Source organism: Orbicella faveolata, unplaced genomic scaffold (genome assembly GCF_042242905.1).
Source record: "Orbicella faveolata isolate gen_17 unplaced genomic scaffold, um_ofav_v1 contig_24, whole genome shotgun sequence".
Taxonomy (NCBI): Eukaryota; Metazoa; Cnidaria; class Anthozoa; order Scleractinia; family Merulinidae; genus Orbicella; species Orbicella faveolata.
The window spans coordinates 6,500,001-6,523,683 of record NW_028301552.1 but is presented as its reverse complement, the minus strand read 5'-3'; the positions used below and the strand labels follow the sequence as shown (position 1 = coordinate 6,523,683).

General features: G+C 40.4%; 3 protein-coding genes and 1 pseudogene across 3 annotated transcripts in view; 2 read left to right on the top strand and 2 right to left on the bottom strand.

The window, feature by feature from the left end:
* The first annotated feature begins 375 nt into the window (after nt 1–375).
* On the top strand, nt 376–12,311 carry LOC110050548 (pecanex-like protein 4). Its single transcript, XM_089290954.1, has 7 exons — nt 376–1,527; nt 4,074–4,244; nt 4,832–5,313; nt 6,455–6,561; nt 7,104–8,926; nt 10,069–10,255; nt 11,039–12,311. The coding sequence occupies exons 1-7, from the start codon at nt 827–829 to the stop codon at nt 11,300–11,302; spliced, it is 3,735 nt and encodes a 1,244-aa protein (XP_089147080.1). The 5' UTR covers nt 376–826; the 3' UTR covers nt 11,303–12,311.
* Nucleotides 12,312–13,047: 736 nt separating this feature from the next.
* On the bottom strand, nt 13,048–17,690 carry LOC149110127 (uncharacterized; annotated as a pseudogene).
* A 1,498-nt stretch (nt 17,691–19,188) lies between these two features.
* LOC149110126 (uncharacterized) lies at nt 19,189–20,698 on the top strand. Its single transcript, XM_089290970.1, has one exon. It carries the CDS (start codon nt 19,513–19,515, stop codon nt 20,110–20,112), a length of 600 nt encoding a protein of 199 aa, XP_089147096.1. The 5' UTR covers nt 19,189–19,512; the 3' UTR covers nt 20,113–20,698.
* A 474-nt stretch (nt 20,699–21,172) lies between these two features.
* Nucleotides 21,173–23,683, bottom strand: part of LOC149110125 (TNF receptor-associated factor 6-like) — a 9,819-nt gene continuing 7,308 nt past the window's right edge. The window contains exon 7 of the mRNA XM_089290960.1: nt 21,173–22,879. Within this exon, the coding sequence (XP_089147086.1) occupies nt 22,109–22,879 (771 nt within the window). The 3' untranslated portion in view covers nt 21,173–22,108. The remainder of the gene's footprint in view (nt 22,880–23,683) is intronic.

Here is a 23,683-nt window from a genome sequence, read left to right as displayed (position 1 = left end):
AGATCCAAAAAAAGTTGCCCAGACGAAAGTCGCAGGAAGCAGTAAAAGTTGCAAAAATACTGCAGAGGAACTTTGGCAGAGCCTTAAAATTTGGAATGGATCATAAATGTTTTTTCGGGGGGAGTTCGGGTTGAACACAATTTCGATTTTCTCACGTGCAGGTACTTTTATCCTGGTATTTTCCTAAACCAAGGCCCATCAAAAATGTTATGGTTAAGTCCTTAACTTACACAAGTAACTTTTATCTCTTAGATTGCGTGACTAGCCAAATACCTTTCGTCATGCAACGCTTTCTGTGATCGTGTACGTGACACTTACCCCACCCTAGTCAGGTCAATACTTCTTTAGTCATCAACCAATCAGGTGTCCACGGTTGCCTTGACGTCAACATCAACTTACTTTTGTAAAGAGAATAATGCAGAAATGTCCCTTTTGTGAAACGATTTAGCCGAAATACCGAATAGTTTTGACGACGTTGTGGGTATGATGTGATTTCCTGTACGAAAATCCTACAGATCGTGTTTTCCTTTACGGAATCAAATCGGATGGAAGTCAACGAAACCGCCATTCAAAATGGACGACTTGACATTTCTTGCCTCATTTCCTCTTAGCGGATGGAAGACTTGATAGCACCTGGAGCACCATGAAAGCTCTTGAATACTCCGTGGAATCGGCTGAAGCTTAATTTTGCAATCCGAAAGAACAAGTTTGGAATGCGGAATGAACTAACTAATTAACCGCAACAAAACACCAGTAATTTTCGGCTCGCGGACGTCTACGTTTTATATGAAAACATTCGATAGCAATTTCGTCGAGTGTTTGTGTGATGGGCTCTATGGAAGGCGGTGGAGCGCCTTTACTCAACGATTACAAACTTGAATTCTTCAGGAAACGTTTTCCTCAGACCTTGCTCGGTGGATTGAAGCTAAAACTGGGATATAATGCGCCATTCTATGTTTACCTGAACCAAGTCCTGGTGTTTTTGGTTCCTTTCATTCTTGGAGGTTTGCTCACCATTTGCGCGGAGTTCGAAGTTATAAATGATGTTTACATCAACAGCTGTATTTATGGAGGCCTTATGATCATATTCGTTTTAAGCACTCAGACTTTGAGCTGGTTTATGCGTCGAAGTTCGACAAGTCTTGCCAAATTTCAAAAGAACCTTTTGGCACAAGATGACGAGGTCGACTTTGTTTCATGTTGTGGTCTGGAAACCATTGACTTTATTTTTCCCGCGAAGAAATTTGTGGCCAATATGGTCATCCATGGAGTGATTTCTGGGGTTTTGTGTGGGTTGATGTTTTTATATCTTCTGCCATCTTATTTGAATGGACTGTATTCAGAGACGGGTGCCACAGTGGTTCTGTATATTTTGGGATGGTGGACGGTTTGCATTGCTCAGTACTCTTTAACTTCGACATCTCCACCAGAGCTGGCCATATTCAGGGCCCTTGATACATTAGAGATCACTCCACTTATGAGGCCATTTTATGTGCTTATATTTGGAATCATTGGAGTCTTGGCAAGGTAATTCACTTGCTGCATGTTTTTAATTTGCCCGCCCCACCCCCCCCCCCCCCCCTTACCCATTCCGTTTTGGGTAAAGCCTGGTTCTCATATCCCATTGACCTACATGTACCTGCGACATTATCGCTGGTTGCATTTGACAAGGTTCAGCAACCTGGTCCAATGGGTCCCTGGTGCATCTGCCATGGATCGCGAGGGGGGTGAATGGGTTTTCAAATCGATGGATTTGGCCTTAAAAAGCCTACGGATTGTGGATTTTTGTGGTAAATCGAGTGGATTCACAGATTTTGAAAACACAGTGGATTGAAGATTAGCTGTAAATTATGGCGCGGATTCCAGATTGTGCCTATCTTGATGTTCGGATCTGGGGTCCTAAACAAAATTTGGATCATTGATCTTTCTTCAACCTCAGTCGGTATGTTAATGAGTTCATCCAAATTACTATTTTTTTTCTTTTGAATGAAGCCTATTTAAACTCAGGTGTGAGACTGTTATTGGAATTGTACTATGTTATAGCCATCGAGTATGCTGCTTTCTTTACTATTTGTGCGAAATTAACAATGGCATTCACATTTACCAGTTTACTTTTGAACTTTTATACTTCTGTTTCTGGATGTGATTGTGGTTTCGGATTTGAACAAAAATATTGGTGGATCGACGGATGTGATGGAAAAAAGGCACGGATTGGCGGATTTGCATAACCCTATTCACCCCCCTCGATCGCTGATGTACTCAAATTGGCATGAAATGCAAATCGCATTTGCACAATTTTCAACCATTACATCAGTAAATATGGAATTGTGATAAATTTTCACATATGCGGTATTGGTGTCCCAGGCTGTGCCTGCAGCTATGTCCCAGGTATGTCAGTGGCATGTGAAAACCTGGGTTAACCCAGAAAACACTGATCCCTGGTCAGCACCAACCTTCAAGTGCTATAGGCATCCACGGACTACCCCAATGAACCCTATCTACGGACCACCCCAAAAATAGACTAAAAATAATAAATAAATCATTTAAGGGCTGTCTAAATATAGATCACTGGTGTCGGTGAAATTTTGAGTGGTACTCCGTCCAAAATGTAACAGACTTGGGTTTTTAAAATCCCAGAAATACACGTCTAATGTAATGTCTAAAAGCTGTTTTAGGCAAAAAGAGATGCAGGTGGCTAAAAGAAGGAAAATTTTACCTTCCATGCTTGGCTGAATCTCAGGCTAAGAATGATGTGTTGTTGGGTCATTTTAGCTTGTTTGTATTTGTATTTCCACTGAGCAAATTGTGAAGCATGGAACAACCTCCCCCAAGGATCGTCTTTTAACCGTTAGGCTAGTACCATTAACTTATGATAGAGAAGTTAAAGACCTTGTGTTTTATTGCAAGGCTCTTTATGGCCTCATAGATTTAAATATTAATGACTAGCCATCTAGGTTACCTTCGTAAGTCACAGGCATAACCAGTAAACTCAAAACCCCAGCATTAATGATCATGCTAAAACCTAATTTTTGTAAAACTACTACATTTCAGGCTTCTTATTTCGATCGGATTGTTAAGTTATGGAATTTAATTTGTACAGTTGCTCCTTTTTCCTGTTTTCCTAGTGTTTCAACGTTCAAGACATTTGACACCAAGTTTTATTTTTCATTATTAAGTTCTGTCTTTGATATAGACTATCCCTGTACCTGATCTTCAGTTAGGGACTGTTCCTGCCATAGAAACTAATTTTTTTTCCTTATATTTTTCTTATAGTTTTAATATTATTGTAAATAGCTTTTTATTACTATTTTTACTATTACATGCCTTGTAAATAGCTTATCTTTATGTAGATATAATTCTGGGAAGCTCCTTGCATGTGTACTCTTGTCCCGTTTGCGCTCTGAGCCTTTTGGGAATTATTATCTTCTCTTTCTTCTTTTTTGTTTTGTTTTGTTTTTTACTACATTCCCAATAAAGTTTTTTATTTAAAAAAAAAAAAAAAGTTCACGAACCTGTGGGAGAACAGACTGAACAAAGTTGTGCAGGGAAAGGGGCATAAATTTTGAGGCTTCCCAATCTTTCATATATAGCCAAAGCAAAGGAAGTGGCAAATTGTGTAATGAAATAACTTGCGCCTGAGCCTGAACGCAAGTCTTACATTTGCACAGCATAACACTCAAAATTTTGTCGACTCGGGTGATCTATTGGACAGCTCATAGTTGACCATGATCGAGGTGGATATGATTGCTAAGATAGACTTTAATTCTATGAATCTGACAATTTTAGCAATCGTAGTGATTGTGGCAATCATATAGAAACTGACAGTCATAAGGATTACCCCCTTTTTCTGTAGCGATCAATTAACCATCACAGCAATTGCAGTGACTGAAGTGATCAAGACATATGGAAAACAGTGTTACTAATCAAAGTGTTAATTAATATAAACACCTTTAGTTTGTTTCTCAGCTAACTAGGCCATTACTAGAAGTTGCATTGTGTGATTTTTGTTTTTTGAGCATTTGTTCTATGTTAATGTTATTTATATATTTTCCTCTCTTTATTCTTCAAACCAGGAGTTACTCAGAGCTGGCCTCACTTGATAAGGCTCTTCACATCGTGTTGCCATTTCTCCCCTTCCTATGGATTATGGGTATCTTGCCTCCTCTTGATGCACTGTTCCCATGGCTAGCAGAGCAGACCTTGGTACTAGTGCTAGGTGGCTCCCCACTAGCCACAGATGTAAGGTTAGTAAACAAATTGTCTTGAGATGTTGATCAGCTTGTCACAGGCATGGGATAATCTGAGAAAAATCCAGAGTATTAACCGACAGGATTCATCAACCCACATTGCATGACATCCTGCAATTACCCTTTAGATGCTCTTTGATTGTCCTGTGCTCATGACAAGCTGGTCAACATTATTTCAATATTAATCCACCAAACTAATTCACTCCTCCACATTTATGATGATTTGTTTCATCTGTCTTTCCAAAATTTCACATTTGCAGAAGGAATAAAAATATTCACAGCTGCTATAAAGTAAAAATCCACTGTTTAAGGGCCTTGTAAGGCTTTCAGCAAGGTATTGGCTGATCTTGTGTTAGCATTAGGGAGTAATGTACATGTAAGTGACCTCCTAGGAGAAGAATGTTGGTACCAATGTCTTGCTTTGGATAGGCATGTCCCACATGTACTACCCATGGAAGAACAACGTAGAGAATGTAAATCCCTGACTCCTCCCCTTCCAAAATGTACATGTAGTTCCACCCCCTCCCTTTGTAAGGTTCTTGTTGCAAATCACTTATTTCCTATTCCTTTCCTCACACTTTCAGGTTGCTGGTGATGTTCATCTTGTCAAGCCTGGTGGTCGTCATGGCAACAGTTATCAACAACAGCACCGCCATTATTATAGCAGCTTGTTTTGGCTACATTCTAAGCCTGGACATCTTCGGTCTTGCACTACAAGCAAGGGACACAATAAGCAAAGAGAAGATGTCAAAACACCCAGTCACACAGTGGAGGCTAAAAGAGATCATAATATTTATTGTAATGCTGTTATTAACAGCCGTCATAGCTGGTGTTTCACATAATTTTTCATCCAGTGCTCGTGAGATTTTTGAAACCTTTGGCTTTGCTTTTGTGGTGCTGCTGATTCTATTAAAGGTTCTGGGGGATATGCAGTGTGTCAGCATTTTCTTTGGATTGTTTAGAAATCCATTGTACCCAGCAAGTATTGAGTCATCTGGAGAATTCAAGAAGAGAAAGAAAACTTTGAGATACACAGGTCTTTTGCGTCAGACACTGCTTTTCTATGGTGAGTAGTTACATTGTCTCAGTAAAGAGCTGCATTACTATCTACACGTACTGCATGACCATTGTGTAGCTGACCCATTATCCATTGACATTTCTTTCTTTCTTTCTTTCTTTCTTTCTTTCTTTCTTTCTTTCTTTCTTTCTTTCTTTCTTTCTTTCTTTCTTTCTTTCTTTCTTTCTTTTTTAACATTTATTTAAAGACAAAACATTTGTACAGGACTAACCTTATGTTACATTACCGCCTACTTACATTACTCTTCATTACACTTAAAACATTACTGTTCTTATGACATTGCATTAATTTTTGTGATTACATTGTTTCTGTACTTGTTGTTTACTTTGTTTTACAACTTTCAACTATTTACAATAGTAACTTACACTAGATGTCTTAATGGCCTTAAGTTATCTGCACCTAGCTACACTTCTCTGATTTCTCTTAAAATTATGTAATGCTAAATAACAATTTGAATGGATTTGTATTTCCTAATTCCTACTCCACTGACTTTTACACAATTATTAAGAATTTCCTCAGTCTGCAATATGTCTTTGTGTCGAAACTTACATTTTACGATAACTGTAGAAATTCTTGCATGCTCACTGGCTAATTTTCATTGTCAATAAGTGGACAGACACATGAATTTATAATTCATGCGATGCTTCAATGAGCGAGAGCGGCCAATTTGACAGCTTGTTATTGTAGGAAACAAATTGAAGTCAGCTTTTCATGCGTCTGTTCTGTTATTGACACTGAATTTCGTCATAACATTGTCAAAGTAGTCAACAGATCCACTCGGCTATCACCTCGTGGATCCACAGCTACTTTGACAATGTTATGACGAAATTCATGGTCAATAACAGGACAGATGCATGAAAAACTGACGTCAATTTGTTAAAATGAGGGGATTTAATGACTGCTCTACAGAATATAGAGTATCTTCAAAGCAACAACATTTTCTGATCAAGCCTGTTTCAGATGCACATGTATGCATCGTATCATAAGTGGTGGAAATGTAGCGTTGATTTGAACTAGTTATATGATTGTGGTCATAATAGCTGATGTTTATAAAAGGCTAAAAGTTACTTAATTGTGATTGGCACATAAACTTATTTCCCTTACAATGACTTTTATTTATGTATTTTAGTGATACCACTACTACAAGTTGCTTTTCTTAGCTTGTTCCTTGCCCCAGAGAATACAAGCATTTCAAAGTTTGCTGTGGCCATTGGTACTGTGAGAGCCCTTAGGCAGGTAAAGACTGAAGGCCTCACTTAAATACTTACTATTTGTTCTGTATTAAACATGTTTAATGCTAGAAAGAAAAGAAGTAAACGAAGACTTTGTACATACATACATATACTTTTTGTTGGGGCAGGTTGGTTTGAGGCAACCTAAAGGCTGGTGGGGACCTGCCAGAAACTTAATTAAAAAACTATTTATGACAAAAACTTACTAATTTATTTTTAATTTATACTTGTTTACAAGTATAGCCGATGGAAATCAGCAAACAAGAGAAGAATTTCCAAATTTATATAACTTTAACAGAGGTACTCATTGATTCCCTGGAGTTAAAACCTCTGGAGTTTGTTATCACTTTAGAGTATTTAGGACAGATCACCATTTGAGTTACCTTTTAGGGTTGGACTCAAAATAACAGGAAAAAACGCTGTCGCACAAATCGGACGTAAAAGAGATTGTAACGTTTGGGTGAGATTAAGAGGTGTTAGTACTCTAGGAAGTACAGTGTAACAGGATATATTTTTATTCCTTACAAAATTGTATTTACACTACAGGTATGGCAGAACACCTTTAACTCTCTATTGGAGGTGTCTGTTGTTTGTCTGAGTGTGACAGCTCTCGGTTCAGATGTGGCTGCCTGGTGGGGTACTGCCGGACTGGGTCTCCAGTTGATGCTAGTGGGAGCCTGCCGTGACAGGCTACAGCAGCTACTCAATAAGGTTGCTTTTATGGTGACCCTGACAATCACATCGTGGAAACTACCAAAACAGAGACACAAGTCTACTGTTCCCATCTTGGTCTCATGCGCCATATTATTCCCTGTGGTTCTAGCGATACTTGGAACTTCAACTGTATTAGCAGCTCCACTACTGCCACTCTTTTGTCTCCCTGTGTTCCTGATAGGCTTTCCGCGGCCGCTGCGTTCCTGGCCCACAGCCGCCAGCACTGCTGCAGCAACCTGTCCTGACTCTGTGTTTTACAAACAGCTGACACCTCAGGTAGCCTCCACTCTGAGTGTTACTATGGCAATGGGCACTCTGGGGAATCCTGCGCCGGGAGACCATTACTTGGTACGATTTCAGGACCGGTTGATTTGGGTCCACGTAATTGAGTGCGGTTATAAATTTTGCACCATGGTAATGAAGGGCCTTGAGCTGCAGGAGACCTCGTGTCACACCGTGGAAGCCACACGAGTGGATGATGTGTTTCAGGATATTTTTGTGCATGAAGGCAAGTGGCCTCTGGTGTCTTTGAACCAACATGCAGGCAACGTTCTTCGTCCGTGCGATTCATTGATACTCGACACTTACTCAGATGCCAAAAATGTGCTGACTGGGGTTATAGATCAACCGGAAAATTTGCGAAGAAATTCAGAAAATTTCTTCAAGACTCTCGTTTGGGTTTTGCTGAATTATTGCAAAGATCGCAAGTTTGATCGTACAAAGGAACACGCACAGCCAGTCACAATTGACCTTATGAAGCAAGAAGTAGCGATGACAATTGAAGCTTTACCTACTACACCACCCAAGGAAGCTTCATTTGACAAGCTGTTAAGTCACAAAGATGTGCAGATACAGAACTTGCCACAAACCTCAACTACTCAAGATCAAGAACAACCCACAAGGGTTGCTACGGCTAAACGCCGTCGAAGTGGCTCTTTGCCTAGTCTGAGTGACAGCGTGTGGTCTCAAGAAAGTTTAAAACTGGATGAAAGCTTCACGAGCCTTGGAAAGCACAAGCATTCTGTTAGCTTTGGTGCTTTTCCTGTAGCTGACGAAGGTATAGACGATTTAGAAGAATCTTTTAATCTTGGTGGATTTCCAGCGCTGGATGTTGGCCACCCTAAGGTTTCTATAAACCAGGTTTCAAGTGAAAATTTCATAAAAAACGTTGGTCCAGTTTTGGGTGATTCCAAGTACGACATCCTGAACAAAGGAGCTGCCAATAACAATGCAAAATCAGGTGCAGGCCATACTGTGAAGCCAGCGGCATTCACATCAGAGCACGCTCATAGACTTGATTTGCCATCTCAGTGGAAATCTTCCATACCAGTGGACAGACATTATTTAGACTCTTTGTCATCAAAATTCCCGGATTTCTGGTTTAGACATGTCGTGAAATGTTTAAGCTTTGGAAACGAAAGCGAGGCCATTGCTCAAAGCATCCTCAGCGATTCAGCTCTGACCGATCTCTACAAACAGTTAACTTGTGCTTGTTATGCTCTGGTGGAAGTTCTGGGATTCCCAGGATCCTCCGCCGTAGCAGCTGGTCCTGGTCACGTGCACAAGATGTACACTGGTGACTTTCCTTGGTCAATGTATGTTGATTGGCTGGAAAAGGAGGCTGAGCTTAAGTCTCTAATCCTGAAGGCTTACAGGTATGAAGCATTGAGCTGTTACTAAAGAACTGAGAATTTTATTATTTCTCTGTTCTGTAAGTAGTCCGAGGGGAGATGAATCTCGCAATATGATTGATTAATGGAAAAGGTCACTCCAAGTAACGTATTTTTTTGTCAACACTAATAGAAACCTCGCACTAAGTTTAGCCACTCACCATAGTTTCGGCCTCTAAAGTGCAGGTTTTCCTAATGAAATTCGTCTTCGAAAAAGCCCAAAGCTCGACATCGCTGCCGCCATTTTAAACAGTACTCAGCAGCCAGGCCGCGTTTTCGTGCCGTCATTCCGTCCTAGAGATTTTGTCCAAATGTCTTCCGACAAGCCTTTTAACTACCACTCTGGGTTATGGCTGCTCTTGAGCCGTATTATTTTGGGCCAAACGTGCTCCAAATTCCGAAAATGATAGCAGTGAAGATAGTGAAGTGGATAATCGCTTAGAAAAAATACATTTTGCTGACCTTGTGAAGGATGTAAAGTCAGTTGCAGGTTTTTCTCTTTCCCGCCAATTTCGAGTGGGACGGAGTGATGTCACATATGAACGGCCAGGCGGTCAAGTACAGTTTCAAAATGGCGGCCTCCAAAGTTGCTTCTTTCGAGACGAATTTAATCAGGCTAGCAGGCACTTCATGGTTACTTGCTATAGGCGAAGACAAAAAGTAAGATTTTTGGAGTGACGTTCCCCTTTAAGTGATCTAGAATTTTTCATTTTCATCCGTACTGCTCGAACTTACTGGCCAGTTGTGCAGCGTTTCTTTTTTTCTGTAATTGCCTGATTTACGCAATGGAAAACGCTTTCGAGGCAAACATGCTTGAAAAATAGGTCTGGGTAGTAGGAAAGCACTGCGTTCCATTTTTCACGGAAAGTGGAGAAAGTTTAATGGCGCTTATCACAAACACACGTTCGTCTGGATGAACTAAGGGACGGTGCGTTCTCTGGGAAATTCCAAGATTGGATTCTTGAATCCAAAAACGAATTTTGCGTTTCTTTTCGTATCAAAGAAACCGAATAATCCACTGTGGGCACGGATTTCTTAGGAGAATCAGGCATTCCCCCCCCCCCCCCCCCCAAAAAAAAAGCACCCTAAAAAATTTTCGAGTTAACCTCACATGTTGATTTTTGTAGGTATGCTTTCAAGTTAACGTACGACGAAGCTGTTCTTGGGGAAGTGACAAGCGAGGATGAGCTCGCAGAATACATGACAGAGTATGATAGAGACTGGTACCTAGGCACTGAGACAGATCACGATTGGCAGCTGTCAATCATGAATGAAAAGCCATTCCTTTTCTCGCTGGGTAGAGATAAGGGCAAGGTAGGTTGTAACTCTAAATAATTCTTGTCTCTACTCTTTTCCCACATGAGCAGGAATGTGAGGGTTTACTCAAACTGCAATGGGAAAGGTTAAAAACAATAATAATAGGTTAATAGAAAGAAGAAATTTAATTTTGTCGTTTTTGTTGTGTTAGTTTGGTTCTAGCTTGCAGTTGGGCAGTGCGACTTACTGTGTTCCGTACGTTTCTCAAAAAGCCGCATTCCTTTTATTAGCCACTTTATTCCTCATTTATGCAATGAACGTGGAAACAAGATAGATTTAGGCAGTGATATTTATTAACTGACACATTGAACATTGAAGATCAGCCTGACATTCACAAGACGTCTAGATTTTTGATGCATATAGGGCTTTGAATGGCTGAGTGCAAGAGTACAACATGAAAATACTGCAATTAGACGTCTTGTATTCCTTTCAAAATGAGGCAGCGGGGCCGAATGTTTAGGGCGCCGGACTTGAAATCCAGAGGTCGCGGGTTCAAGTCCCGTTCTGACCACTAGCTGATGTTATTGTCGGTAGTCCCGAGTTCAACTACTCGGTCAGGCTCGTAAATAGCCAACAGGTCCGCCTTCCGCCTGTTTAGGATTCGTAACCACGTTATGTTCAGTTACATTGAATTTATTTCATTATTTGTTTCCGATGGCCTGGAAAACCCCATTGGGCAGTGGTCAATTAAGATAGACACTTTTTTTCAAACTATAAACTAAAGCCGTTGTTAGTGTTTAAATCACCTTATTAAAAGCAATTGTCCTCTTACCTTCACAGGGAACATACACCAGCCGTGTTCTCTCAAAGCAGGAGATTATGGCCCCAGTAGGGCGCCTTAATGGAGAGTGCGTGCGGGGCCAGTGGGCATCTCTGGCGCTTGAGCTTTTGTACTTTACTAACGATGACGAGGAGCGGTACAGTATCCAGGCTCATCCCACGCTACTCAGGAACCTCAGTATTCAAGCAGCGGACCCTCCTCTGGGATATCCTGTGTACTCCTCAGGGGCTGTATCAGTACCCCTTTTTGTGCCCCCTCTGTAATGGGCCCTCTTATTATATAAATATTTTTACGAGCAGCGGCTGTTGGAAAATAGTCATAATTTAATATTTTTATCGTGTTTCGAGAACAATTAGAGTGTGATTTTAGAAGCATCTCGGCTACTTGGGTCGTCACGCAAGGCCTCTCCTCAGTTGCGGAGGAGACTTTCGTGAAAACCGTGACATACGACATCACTAAATAGAACTTTCATGTATTATAAACTTCACATGAGAACCATATTGTGAAATGAAATTTGGTCGAATTCTTAAAAAATCAATGGCACATGAATATTTATCAACGTCTGGCTACGTTAAGGAAATAGCACCTACGACTTAAAACTTCCGTTGGGTTTTACTCAGCTCATCCAACAAAAGTCAAAAAAGAAACAAAACTTACAAAATTAGTGAGTGTGTTTTCGTGTAGCACTCGATTGTACGGCATGTACAGCGGGATATTGGTTTTTATCAAAGCTAATTTTGCTACGCTATTTATCGTTGACATCGCTCTAAAATGATTCTGAGGTAAACGAGTTCGTTCAGCTCAGCAGTGGATACAAACAAGTCACATGTTGTCGCAGGAAAAGACGCGACGATTGTACGTACTTAGCCCTTAATGGCTGGGAAAGAGAGACTGGTGTACATATGTTCCGTTTCGTAATAGTTTGGAGACCAGAAAAAAGTTCACAAATAGGTTTTAAAGCGAATGTGTGGCAAGTGAAGATAGACCTGTTAAATCCCATAATAATTATCAAAATTCCCTTCAATACCTTTCATAACTTATTCACCCTGGGAGAATATGTTTTTTTAAACGGGAGGTTTTCTTTGTTGAAATGATTACGTCATCAATTCAAGCCTTTTGACCCGCTTAGTAGCTTTGTTATAGAAGCTCAAGATAAGTCACACATTAGCCACCACTGGGATAGAAATTAAGTTATTGTTTTTACTCTAAAGCGCTGTAAGTTTTCTTTCCTACCCGTCAGTGTAAATAAAATATATATGTGTGAAACAGCGACTAAGTGTGAGAATGAAATTTTGATGTGACATAACCGAAGAAAAACCTGAAAACTGCTTTTCATAAGACGCAGTAAAAGCCATTCTCGTCCTCAGGAGCCACCTGTCTCTGTTAGCCGGCGAGGCCTTGGAACGAGTAATATACGTGTCTCTTGAGACACGTGATTTGACTGGTTAGATTCTTAGACTCAGATTTTTGTACTGCTTTCACATGCCTACACTATACACACTGCATCCCTTGTTTCGGCTCTTTTGGACTGAATAGCTCCTTAAAATCTTGGATAAATATGATGTTACGACATTTTGAGTGTCTTAAAAGTTTCTAAATGGCAGTTTCCCTATCAGGCAGTTTAGCAATTGACGACTCTTTCCATGGGTTTACCGGCGCAATAAACCACTGGGTATGTTGGGAGAACACGAGAAGAGCTTGTAAATCACGAGCCGTTACGCGAGTGATCTACAAGCTTTTGGAGTGTTCTCCTAACATCCCAACCTAAAAAATACAACCCTTTTGGGCAGAGCCTCCACCTGTAGTCCATAATCGGGAGTACCCCCTACCCCTCGTCCTAAATGCATCTTTGACAAGGCGCCTTTCGTTTTTCCGAAGCATAGAACACACTGACTCTGCCGTTTATATACAGCGGTATGCATATTTTCACTTTCTCTATATTTAATTATTAAAAAAAGTTACCTTTCACGATATAGTTATTTGAAATACAAGAGTCAAACTAGGTGGCTGAAAGATCTATCGGTGATTTTTATTTGTTTAACTGATAAACAAGTCTACATACAATTGTGTACAATTACTTTTTTTTCAGGTATACTAGTGTTACATAATAACCTAAAATATGCACAGTTAGAGGTTTTCAGACTGCTTCAGTTTTATCGGCTGATTGTGCTACGCACAATTACAATTTATCAAAAACAATACCATACCCAAAGTGCAAGATAAGGAAAACAAATATTTCCTGACGCGCAGTGAATGTTGCCTCAGTAATCACAAAGTTATAATTTCTAACTTAAAAACCAACTAACAAGCAGACGCAGGCAGGCATACGTAACTAGGCCGCTAAAAATATTTGAGTACTATGGGATCTCAGGGGTGCTGCAGCAATAGTAATGTTATATCCCTCAGGAATCGTTTTTATACATGCCATCCCTTTCGTTATAACATACTGAGTTTTGTTGGAAAGCCTGATAACCTTTCCTTTAGCATTTGTTACTAGATAAAGTATAAGAACATACACTATGGAGGTGGAACGGCAAACGGTAACCATCAGTTACCGAGTAAACAAAGTTTCTATGGATATATTCCAGATCGCTCCTAATCGTCCATTAGCATTTTAAGCAGCAAGATGTAAGTTCAATCTTTAATTTTGTTTTTGCTTCTTTAAAGTATTAAAATAGATCCTCAGCAACTGAAAACAAATTCTTTGAAGCCAAATATTAATTTTCACCGTAGAAAATTCAAAACTGACACAGTAAATGCCGAAGTTTTGCCGCTCAGTTTCTTTAATCTCTCTATTCCCTGTTGACCCTGATTAAAATGGTGTCATTCATAATGTATGGTCCAGATTGTAAACCTACGTTTCTTACAGCGAGAATGAGGCGATATTCATGGTGATCATCTCGTAGTGGTCGAGAGCATGGTTTCTCGCCCTTTTCAAAGTCAATCACACCTGATGTGTTTATCCAATTATCCAGCAGCGGGTGCTGCTGATTAACCAACGTAACACGCACCTTTTCCTTGCAAGGCCATGATAACGACTCATCAAATTCTCCGGGAACAACTTTGATATACACGCTCAGTGACGGAGTCCAGAAGCTTTCGATTTTCAATAAATATTTATAGCGCAACAAAACAAATAAAATGGTTCACCAACTAAGCTTCGTGTTTCTGAAAATAATGTTGATAAAAAAATTATTGATGTTGGGTATTTTCCATTCGAACAAGGTCGGAAAAATCAGGTTAATCGGCCCACGTCGTCCTCTCTGCGGTGGTTGATCCTGAACTCTAGACATCTTTTTCTCCATCTTTTCTGACTGTTCCTTATCCTTGGATATCAATCGCTCTATCTGTCCTGATTGTCGCTTTATCTGTTGTGACTGGTGTTCTATCTGTTGCGACTGTTCCTTATCCTTGGACATCAATCTCTCTATCTGTTGTGACTGTCTCTCTATTTGTCCTCACTGTCGCTCTATCTGTTGTGATTGTCTCTCTGTCTGTCCTGACTGTCGCTCTATCTGTTCTGACTGATCCTTAACCACAGTGACAAGCTCTTGAACTTGATGCTGAGTGGCCTCTAGACCGCGGAGGGCTAAGTTCAAATGGCGTTCAATTTGCGTTTGTGAGTGAGATTTAGCGTCTGATCTCGGAAATTGTAAACAGAGAAACAAGTCCATTCAAAATCTCAACGACGGCTGATTAAAGTCCAAGCATTTAGTTGTCTACGTAATAGGACCACATGGTGTCCAATTTGGAAATAATTCATTGGACTGCCAAACTGGTCGGGAATGCTGCTCGCCTCGCTTGACGGTATAAATCACGGATTTTGTTCTGACTTTGAGTATTCACTGAGGAGGAAATCCCGCTGCTATTTTTAGCCGTCAAGGTATTTTTCTGGGTTGCATTCGAAAAATAATAAAAAGCGCTGTCATGTCAGCTTTTAGAGATCAAATAAAGCTCAAGCCACACACATTGGTCTCCTTTAGAGGTTTACTTCAAATTTTTCGACGAGTATCCTCGACCCTTTCACTTGACAGACCCCCTCCCCCGAGGGTGCGACGCCTCCCTCCTACCAAAGTGGTCCGCTTTCGATTAAGCCTGCGAACAGGCTCCCGGTTACCGTTAATGGGTTTAGTGGGAGCTAGCCGTGTGGTCTACGACGAGCGGGGAGAGTCGAGAGCGGAATGGCGGAACTTTTTTTTTTTTTGCGCTTAACGGCTCACTTCGCTCGCCAGACATTTTTGTTCGCAGGCTACTTTCGATTTTGGCCTGGTGCCATGTGTTGTTTATTCTCGTCATGATATGTGATACGACTTTTCTCTGGGTGCTACGGTTTTCCTCCCTCCTAAAAAACGAACGTTACATTTTGAAATTACAATTCGGCCCGCATGGAAATAATGTAATACAGAATAACTTAATGATAGTGATTTGTTGTAAAAAGAAGATACATGCAAGCGGCACACAACACACTGGAGGTGTGAAGTAAGTTTTAATCAACTATCGAGCTTATTATTATTCAGCTGCATTACCGACGCAAATGAGGGTTGAGTTAGCGGCGAATTTCCTTTGCGCCGTCGAACCAGTTTCTTCTTCTCTACACTGTCTATACCTGTCGTTGTCGCCAGTTTTGTGTATTGTCTCTCATGCTAACGTTTACTGAGAACACCCAATTACCCATCCTATGTTATACCTAGACATGGGGAGTGAAAGAACACTGATTCGTTCTTTCGCGCAATTCGCCATCAATGTATTCGCAAGTTTAGAATGACCAGTAAATGAAAGATGCGTTACATCCGAAATCCCTGTATTCACACTGAATTTCCATCTGAAAAGCATTTTAAATATATAAACATGTTCATACCACTGCTTCACATCCTAAGTTCTTGTATTCACACTGAACTTCGGTTGCAGGACATTGAACATGAACCTCAAGCTGAAAATACAAACAACCACAAAAGAATCTGACATTAACCTTAAAAGATCTTCATTTTCGCCGCAGCTCGCCTTCTGGCCTTCCAGTTCTCGCCCGTAACTAAACAAGTAGTATGCGCCCTCGAATCCTATGGACACCCCTCTCCCTCTGTGTGGACAGTACCATTTCCCGGGTAGACACACATGATTGTGCGTAATCCACCCCCCTGTGTAACTTAGCCTCCAAAACGAGAACTTGATCGTAGGCTACCACGATTTAAACAGAGTTATTTGTTGTAATCTTAATGCATCCATACCTAGAAGCCTTTCCTATAACCTGCCCAGTGAAACTAAGCACAAACTAAAATAGCTTTCTTTTTGCGGCGTGAGATCTTGTTAACTTCTGTTTTGAAACACAATGTCTTACTGCTCTTGACTAGTGAAATTAGCACACAAGGTGCCGAATTATGCTCTGACTTAAGGTTATCTCTCACACCACACTTGTTAGTACACAGAACAGGAAACTTTCGGAAAATATCAAAATGTTTCTGAAAAAAAATTAAACAAAAGTTTCCATCAATAAAGCACATTCTATAGTCGGTTCCCACTCCACATGACTCCACCATGGTTTAGTCTTGTCAATAGCTGGGTCACAATCATTAAAAAGATCAATTTGCTTAACACAGAGTTTACACTTAGCTAGAGAGTACTACAGACGAACCTCTCCACAACGGCCACCTTGGGGACAGAAGGAAGTGGCCGTTGTGGAGAGGTGACCGCTATGGGGAGGTAGAGGTGTAATATGACACCTGTTTTTTGGGGGGTGCGAAATGTTTATCTTAAAAACTGCTTAATTTGAAGATAACACATGTACGTAACACAATCAAAATTTATGAATAATACAGAAACCAAATAGAATTCGAAAGAGAGACCAACGTTTCGCTTTTGATTGGAAGAATTACAAGCTGCAATTCAATTTCAGACAAAACACGTTGGGATCCATTCGAATGCGACGCAAATGTTCAAAAATGCCTACAATTTATGCGAACTATGACAGTTTTACGCATTAGAACTGATGTAGCGCGTTCTTGAAAGTGGAATAACTTAAACGGAAAAATGTTACATGTTTTTTAAACAGAAGAGAAATTTGTTGAATTGCCGAAAAATTAAAACATTTATCCCTGGCTTCTAGTACGGACAGAAAACGTTTGATGTGTTTTTAGAGTGGGATCGAAACGTAATTTTCGAATTTCTCCGGCGTAGTGTGGAGGGAGCCTTTAGAAAATGTTAAGTGTTTTTGACATACCTACAGTTTAGTAATCGATCCCTATATTCTAGAACTCTCAGGGGAACCAAAAACTAGCGGTGGCTAAAGACAGCGGAATGATAGCAACTGGCTGAAAGAGCGTATCCAAGGGAAGATGATTATAGTTAAGATCAAGATAGCGGGGCATTCAAAATCAGCGAGTGCCAGGTTGTAAAGATAGACTGTATAAACCTGTTTCAAACCTGTTTCTGATTCATGATGACTGATTCTTGACAATGTTCACAGTTCACTTTCCTCCAAGAACATTCTGATGTCTCATGAGTTTTCATGTCTCGCTTGCTGAGCATCTTTGAACAACCTGAGTTTGGACACTTGACCACTTTGAAGAGACATTCTGACTGGTGTTTCTTAAAATATAAATTAATAAACATAAAAGTAAGAAAGACAATGAGCACAATCCGGTTAGATTTGATCATTTTTTCTCTGTCTACAGCACTGTCCTCTCTGTTTGTTTTTTTATATGTACGTATATATTCTATCTCAAATTAACACTTTATTCATGTTTTAACTTTGTTTAGCTCTAATAACAACCGACAGCAATTATTCAGGTTTAAATGCTACGTTGATCCTGCAGTGATTGCAACCTCTAATGAACATACCTCCACAGCACGAAAAATGAAAAATGCTTTATCATAAGACGTACTGAGAGTCACTCTTGTCCTCAAAATCCTCCCTGTTAGCCGGCGGGGCCTTGGAACGAGGTATATAGGTGCCCTTGGAGACACGTAATTTGATTGGCTAGATTTTTGTACCGCCTTCACATACCTAAACTTCACACGCTGCATCCCTTGTTCGGCCCTTTGGACTGAGTAGCTACTTAAAATCTTGGATAAATTTGGTGTTAGGACATTTTGAGTGTCTTAGAAGTATCTAAATAGCATTTTTCCCTCTTATATTGGTTAATATAGTGCCTACCTTTTAAAATATCCTAACCTAAAAAATGCAGCCCTTTAGGTAGAGGCTCCTCGTGTAGTCCATTATAGGGACTACCCCCTATCCTCTAGTTGCAATGAGTCTTTGACAAGGCGACTTCTGTTTCTTTAAGCTTACAACACCCTGACTCTGCCGTTTACATGCAGCTGTATTATCCAACTGCAGCGAATACCGTCCAAATAACAGTACAAATATACAGCAATATTGTACAGTTATTTGTACAGTAGCAAACCTGTTTGCCGGACAGGTCAGCTCGCTCACGCAGAACTGTCACACTCTCCCTCTTTCACTGATAAATTTATTGACTAACAGCAGTCGGATAATAAATCTCTTATTAGACGTTTTGGTGTGTAGTATCGCTTTATATTTTTACCCGTTGTTTGTATTTTGACTCGCCCTACAGGCTCGTCAAAATACGGCACAACTCGTAAAAATGTACAGCGACACTACAAACCAAAACATCTAATAAGATATATCTATTGTACAACTTCACTTTCTCTAGTTGTATATTTCACTTAAAAAGTGGCCTTCGACAGTACAGTTTTTCTTCAACCTACAAGAATCAAACTAGGTTAATATAAGTTTTACCGGTGAATTTTATTTGTTTAACTGATAAACAAGTCCACATACAATTGTGTACAATTACTTTTTTCTCAGGTACTAGTGTTACATAATTACCTAAAATATGCAAAATTCATCGGGTAGAATGCCTGGACATTATTAATTATTCATGACCGGCGATGCGGCAAATTTGAATGTTTGCGTGTCGTGAAATGCCCTGATTAAGAGAAGAAAGGGTCCAAATTGGCCCAATAGCGTTGATAAAACCTACTGTTCTGGTTTCCAGGAGTTAAAACTTCAACTTTCACGCGCGGCTTTTTGAAGAAGAAGGTTGAATCTTCAATTTAAGTCGTTAAGTAAGTTGATATATGAGGTATAAGGAGTAGCTTTTTGCTCTTGAAAATGGGCAAAAGTTGGCCATTTTTTGTATGGGGACCGTTTTCAGAAGCAATTTTCAGACCATCTAAACCGGCCTTCCTAATTTTCACGCACGGCAAATGAAAGATGGCTTTTTACTGAAACAAAACCCGTTTCAAATTTGAAAATCGGTCCACAGGAACCTGTAGCTTTTTGAGTTTGAAAACTTCTTGTTGGAGTTGCATTTGAAAATGGCGCGTCTTCGATGGAAGAGCTATTGTCTTAAGCACACGTCTGTATAACAATGGCTGTCAAAACTAAACAATACCCATTCAAGAAAACCACTTGACTGTAACTGAAATATTCATTACCGCGAATTTCAAAAGTATGCTGTCGGCGCAGCTGATTCATTCGAAAACCTGTTGCTCAATGAACATGGAAAGCGAAATCGTAAGTGATCGGGAGCTCTTTTCAGAGCTCTTCGAAACCCCGATCCATCCCCTGCTGATCAACATAGTACCTCCGTTCGTCAATGAAAGCAATGGCATATTTCAATTTCAACTGAATGGCGAAGCTCTTTGGAGATGGAGAGAAGTTTGTGGACAGCCGAACACAGTGTTTGCGCTTCTGCAATTAAGTATTCTGCCTCTTGGCTATCGATTGACAGAATCTGCTGGAGAGCGCGTAGGAAAAGCGTTGGCCGAAAGCATCAGGCGGTTTTGGAGAAAGACGCAACACGTCAAAAGCACGACGAAACGGAAAGAGATGCGAGCGGAGACGTGGATTAAGCTGGGAGTGAAACCGGAGGAGATCGCGGAATCACCAAAAGACGTCTTGGCTCACCTCATAGAAGAGAATAGCAACCTTCGCGAGACTGTGGAGGAAAAGGCGGCCGATCTCTACAATAAGATGCGGCAAAGACTAGCCCACTCTGGAAATGAAAGAAATTCTTATTGTTTGACTTCAGAATACAGCAAATATGTTTAACGTCTTCTCTTCAAGGAAGAAAGGCGAACGAAAAGCTTGTGATACGCAGACAAAGAGAACAGCACGGGAACCGACCAGCGCGCAGTTGTTTTGCTTAAACGAAAGAACCAATTATTTTTATTCCTATCAAAGTTTTAGGGGATTTCAAGGCGAATAAAGTAAGGTAAACATCGCCAATTACTGAAAAACTTCAAAGAGGCCAGCGAGTTATTGTGTGACAACAACAGCGTGAAGACTCGTGTCAATCGGTCAGATTTTTTTGAGAAACTCGGCTTTCAAGCCCAGATCTTTAGCAAAGAAACAATTATTTTTATTCCTAGCAAAGTTTTAGGGGATTTCAAGGCGAATAAAGTAAGGTAAACATCGCCAATTACTGAAAAACTTCAAAGAGGCGAGCAAGTTATTGTCAACAACAGCGTGAAGACTCGTGTCAATCGGTCAGATTTTTTTGAGAAACTCGGCTTTCAAGCCCAGATCTTTAGCAAAGAAACAATTTTTTTTATTCCTTACAAAGTTTTAGGGGATTTCAAGGCGAATAAAGTAAGGTAAACATCGCCAATTACTGAAAAACTTCAAAGAGGCCAGCGAGTTATTATGTGACAACAACAGCGTGAAGACTGGTGTCATCAGTCAGATATTTTTGAGAAGCTCGGCTTTCAAGACCAGATCTTTAGCAAAGAAACAATTCTTTTTATTCCTTGCAAAGGTTTAGGGGATTTCAAGGCGAATAAAGTAAGGGAAACATCGCCAATTACTGAAAAATTTCGAAGAGGCGAACGAGTTATTGTGTGACAACAATCTTCGAAGTTTTTGTCACAGAATAATTCGCTCGCGTGAAGATAAGAGTGTTATTCCGTGGATAATTATTCTCCGGAACTTCTTCTATGATATCCTTTACGTAAAGAAATCACACCAAAACCATGCTATACATCTAAAATCTCATTTAGACTATCAGATAGTCTAAATCTGTGCTATTTGGAATGTATGTTTATGTGGTACGAACATGTACGAACGTGTATGTAGGTGGTACGAAAATGGGTGGTACGAAAAGACGTTGGTACGAAAAACCCGGATACATGTAATGGCCTATGGTAAAAATCGGATGCAAATATCCATTACAAGTCCAACGCTTGAAATAGCCAGCTTGAAATACGCGATATCGGAAACAATAGAATAAAGAATAACTTTCGAGGCCTTTGTTTCTTAGCCCCGCCTTGACAAGTTAATGAGCTAAGGCAGTATTCCCTTCGGAGGAAAGCGTACGTGATCTTTGACCAATCAGAGCGTCCCTGTTTACGCTTCGCTGCTAATATTACAGACCTATAATTTTTATTCGACTGCAAGTAAATGTCCCGAGAACAATAGGCATTCTACGCGATGTACAGGTTTTCAGAATGCTTTTTATCGGCTGATTGGGCTACACACGATTACAATTGATCAAAACAATACAATAACCAAAGTGCAAGATAAGGAACAAAAATATTTCTTGACGGGCTGTGTACAAACTAACAAGAGGACGCAGGCACGCATCCTTAACTGAGCCGCTAAAAATATTTGAACACTGTGGGATCTCAGGGGTGTTGCAGCAATAGTAATTTGATATCGCTAGGGAATCGTTTTTATTCAAGCCATCCCTTTCGTTATACCATACTGAGTTTGGTTGAATTGGGAGGCCTGAGAACCTTTCCTTTAGCATTTGTTACTAGATAAAGTATAAGAACATGGACCATGTAGGTTGAACGGCAAACGGTAACCGCCAGTTAGAGCAAGCAATGTTTTTTGACCTGATTGCTCCTGATATTCTTTAAGTATGTTAAGAGATAAAGCGGCAAGATGTAAGTTCAATTTTAACTTTGTTTCTGCTTCCTTAAAGTATTAAAATAGATCCTCAGCAACTGGAAACAAATTTTTTGACGCCAAAATACTAATTTTCACGTAGAAAATTAAAAACTGAAGCGGTAAATGCCGGAGTTTTGCCGCTCAGTTTCCTAAAGTTCTATTCTCTGTTGACCCATATCAAAATGGTGTCATCCTTGATGTAAAATGATGTTGACTGAAATCTTTTTAATGAGAGAATTAAGCGATATTCATGGTGATCATCAAGTAGTGGCCGAGAGCAGGGTACCTCGCCAAAGTCAATCACATCTGATTTGTTTCGCCGATTATTCAGCAGCTGCAGGCGCTGATGAACCAACGTGACACGCACCTTTTCCTTGCAAGGCCATGGCAACAACTCATCAAATTCTCCAGGAACAACTTTGATATACACGCACAGATCATCTCTTCCAGTTGAAGTACCCGGGAAATGTCGGAATGGCTTTATCTGTATTGAGATTCTCAACAAATATTTATAACCTCGCTCAAACAAAGGAAATGGTTCACTTAATAAACTTTGTGGTGACGTTACTGATCGTTGACAAACAGCTCTCATGCCGGGTATTTTCCATTCGAACGGGGTCGGAAAAATCTGGTTTATTGGCCCACGTCGCTCTCTCTGCGGCGGCTGATCCTGTGGCTGCTCCTCATCCTTGGATATCAATCGCTCTATCTTTTCTGACAGTCGTTGTATCTGTCCTGACTGTCGCTCTATCTGTTGTGACTGTCGCTCTATCTGTTGTGACTGTCGCTCTATCTGTTGTGACTGATCTTTAACCACAGTGACAAGCTCGTGAACTTGATGCTGAGTGGCCTCTAGACCGCGGAGGGCTAAGTTCAAATGGATTTCAATTTGAGTTTGTGAGTGAGATTTGGCGGCTGATCTTGGAAACTGTAAACAGAGAAACAAGTTCATTCAAAATCTAAACGACGGCTGATTAAAGTTTGGCCAAACATTTATTACAAGCTGCAGTGTTGTGGAATTCCCTAAAAAAAAACGGTATAAATTAATTTGTTGCCATTTATTTAGCCATTTATCAATCCGTTCCGCTACAAAAAATTAAAAAGTAGGCTTTGTGTGGGGAGCTGAGATAACGCATTGGCGAGAGCGCGGGGGTAAGGGTAGGAGGAAGAGCTCCCATTTTAAAAAACGTCGGGGATGTTCGTCGTCTCGCTTAGGGGTGTCAATCACGGATTTTGTTCTCATTTCGTGTTTTCAGGACGAAATGCTACTACTATTTTTAGCCATCAAGTTATCTTTCTGGGTTGGATTCAAAGAATAATAATAACTGAAAAAACGCTGTCATGTCCGTTTTTGAGTGGTATCTTTTAGGGGTCAAATAGAGCACGAACCACACCCAGATTGGTCTCCTTTAGAGGTTTAATTTAAATCTTTCGACGAGCATCCCCGATCTGTTTACCATGGGAGTCCTCCCCTCCCCTTCTCCCCACTGAGGGTGCGACCGCGTTACTCCCACCAGTGTGGTCCGGGTTCCATTTCAGCCTACTAACACGTGTTGTTTATTCTCGTCATAATTATGATACGACTTTTCTCTGGGTGCTATGGTTTTCCTCCCTCCTGAAAAACCAATATTTCCAAATTCCAATTCGGCCCGATTAGAGGGCCCGCATGAAAATAATGCGATTTAGAGAAGTTTAAAATAAGGTTTTGTTATAAAAGGCAGATACACGCAAG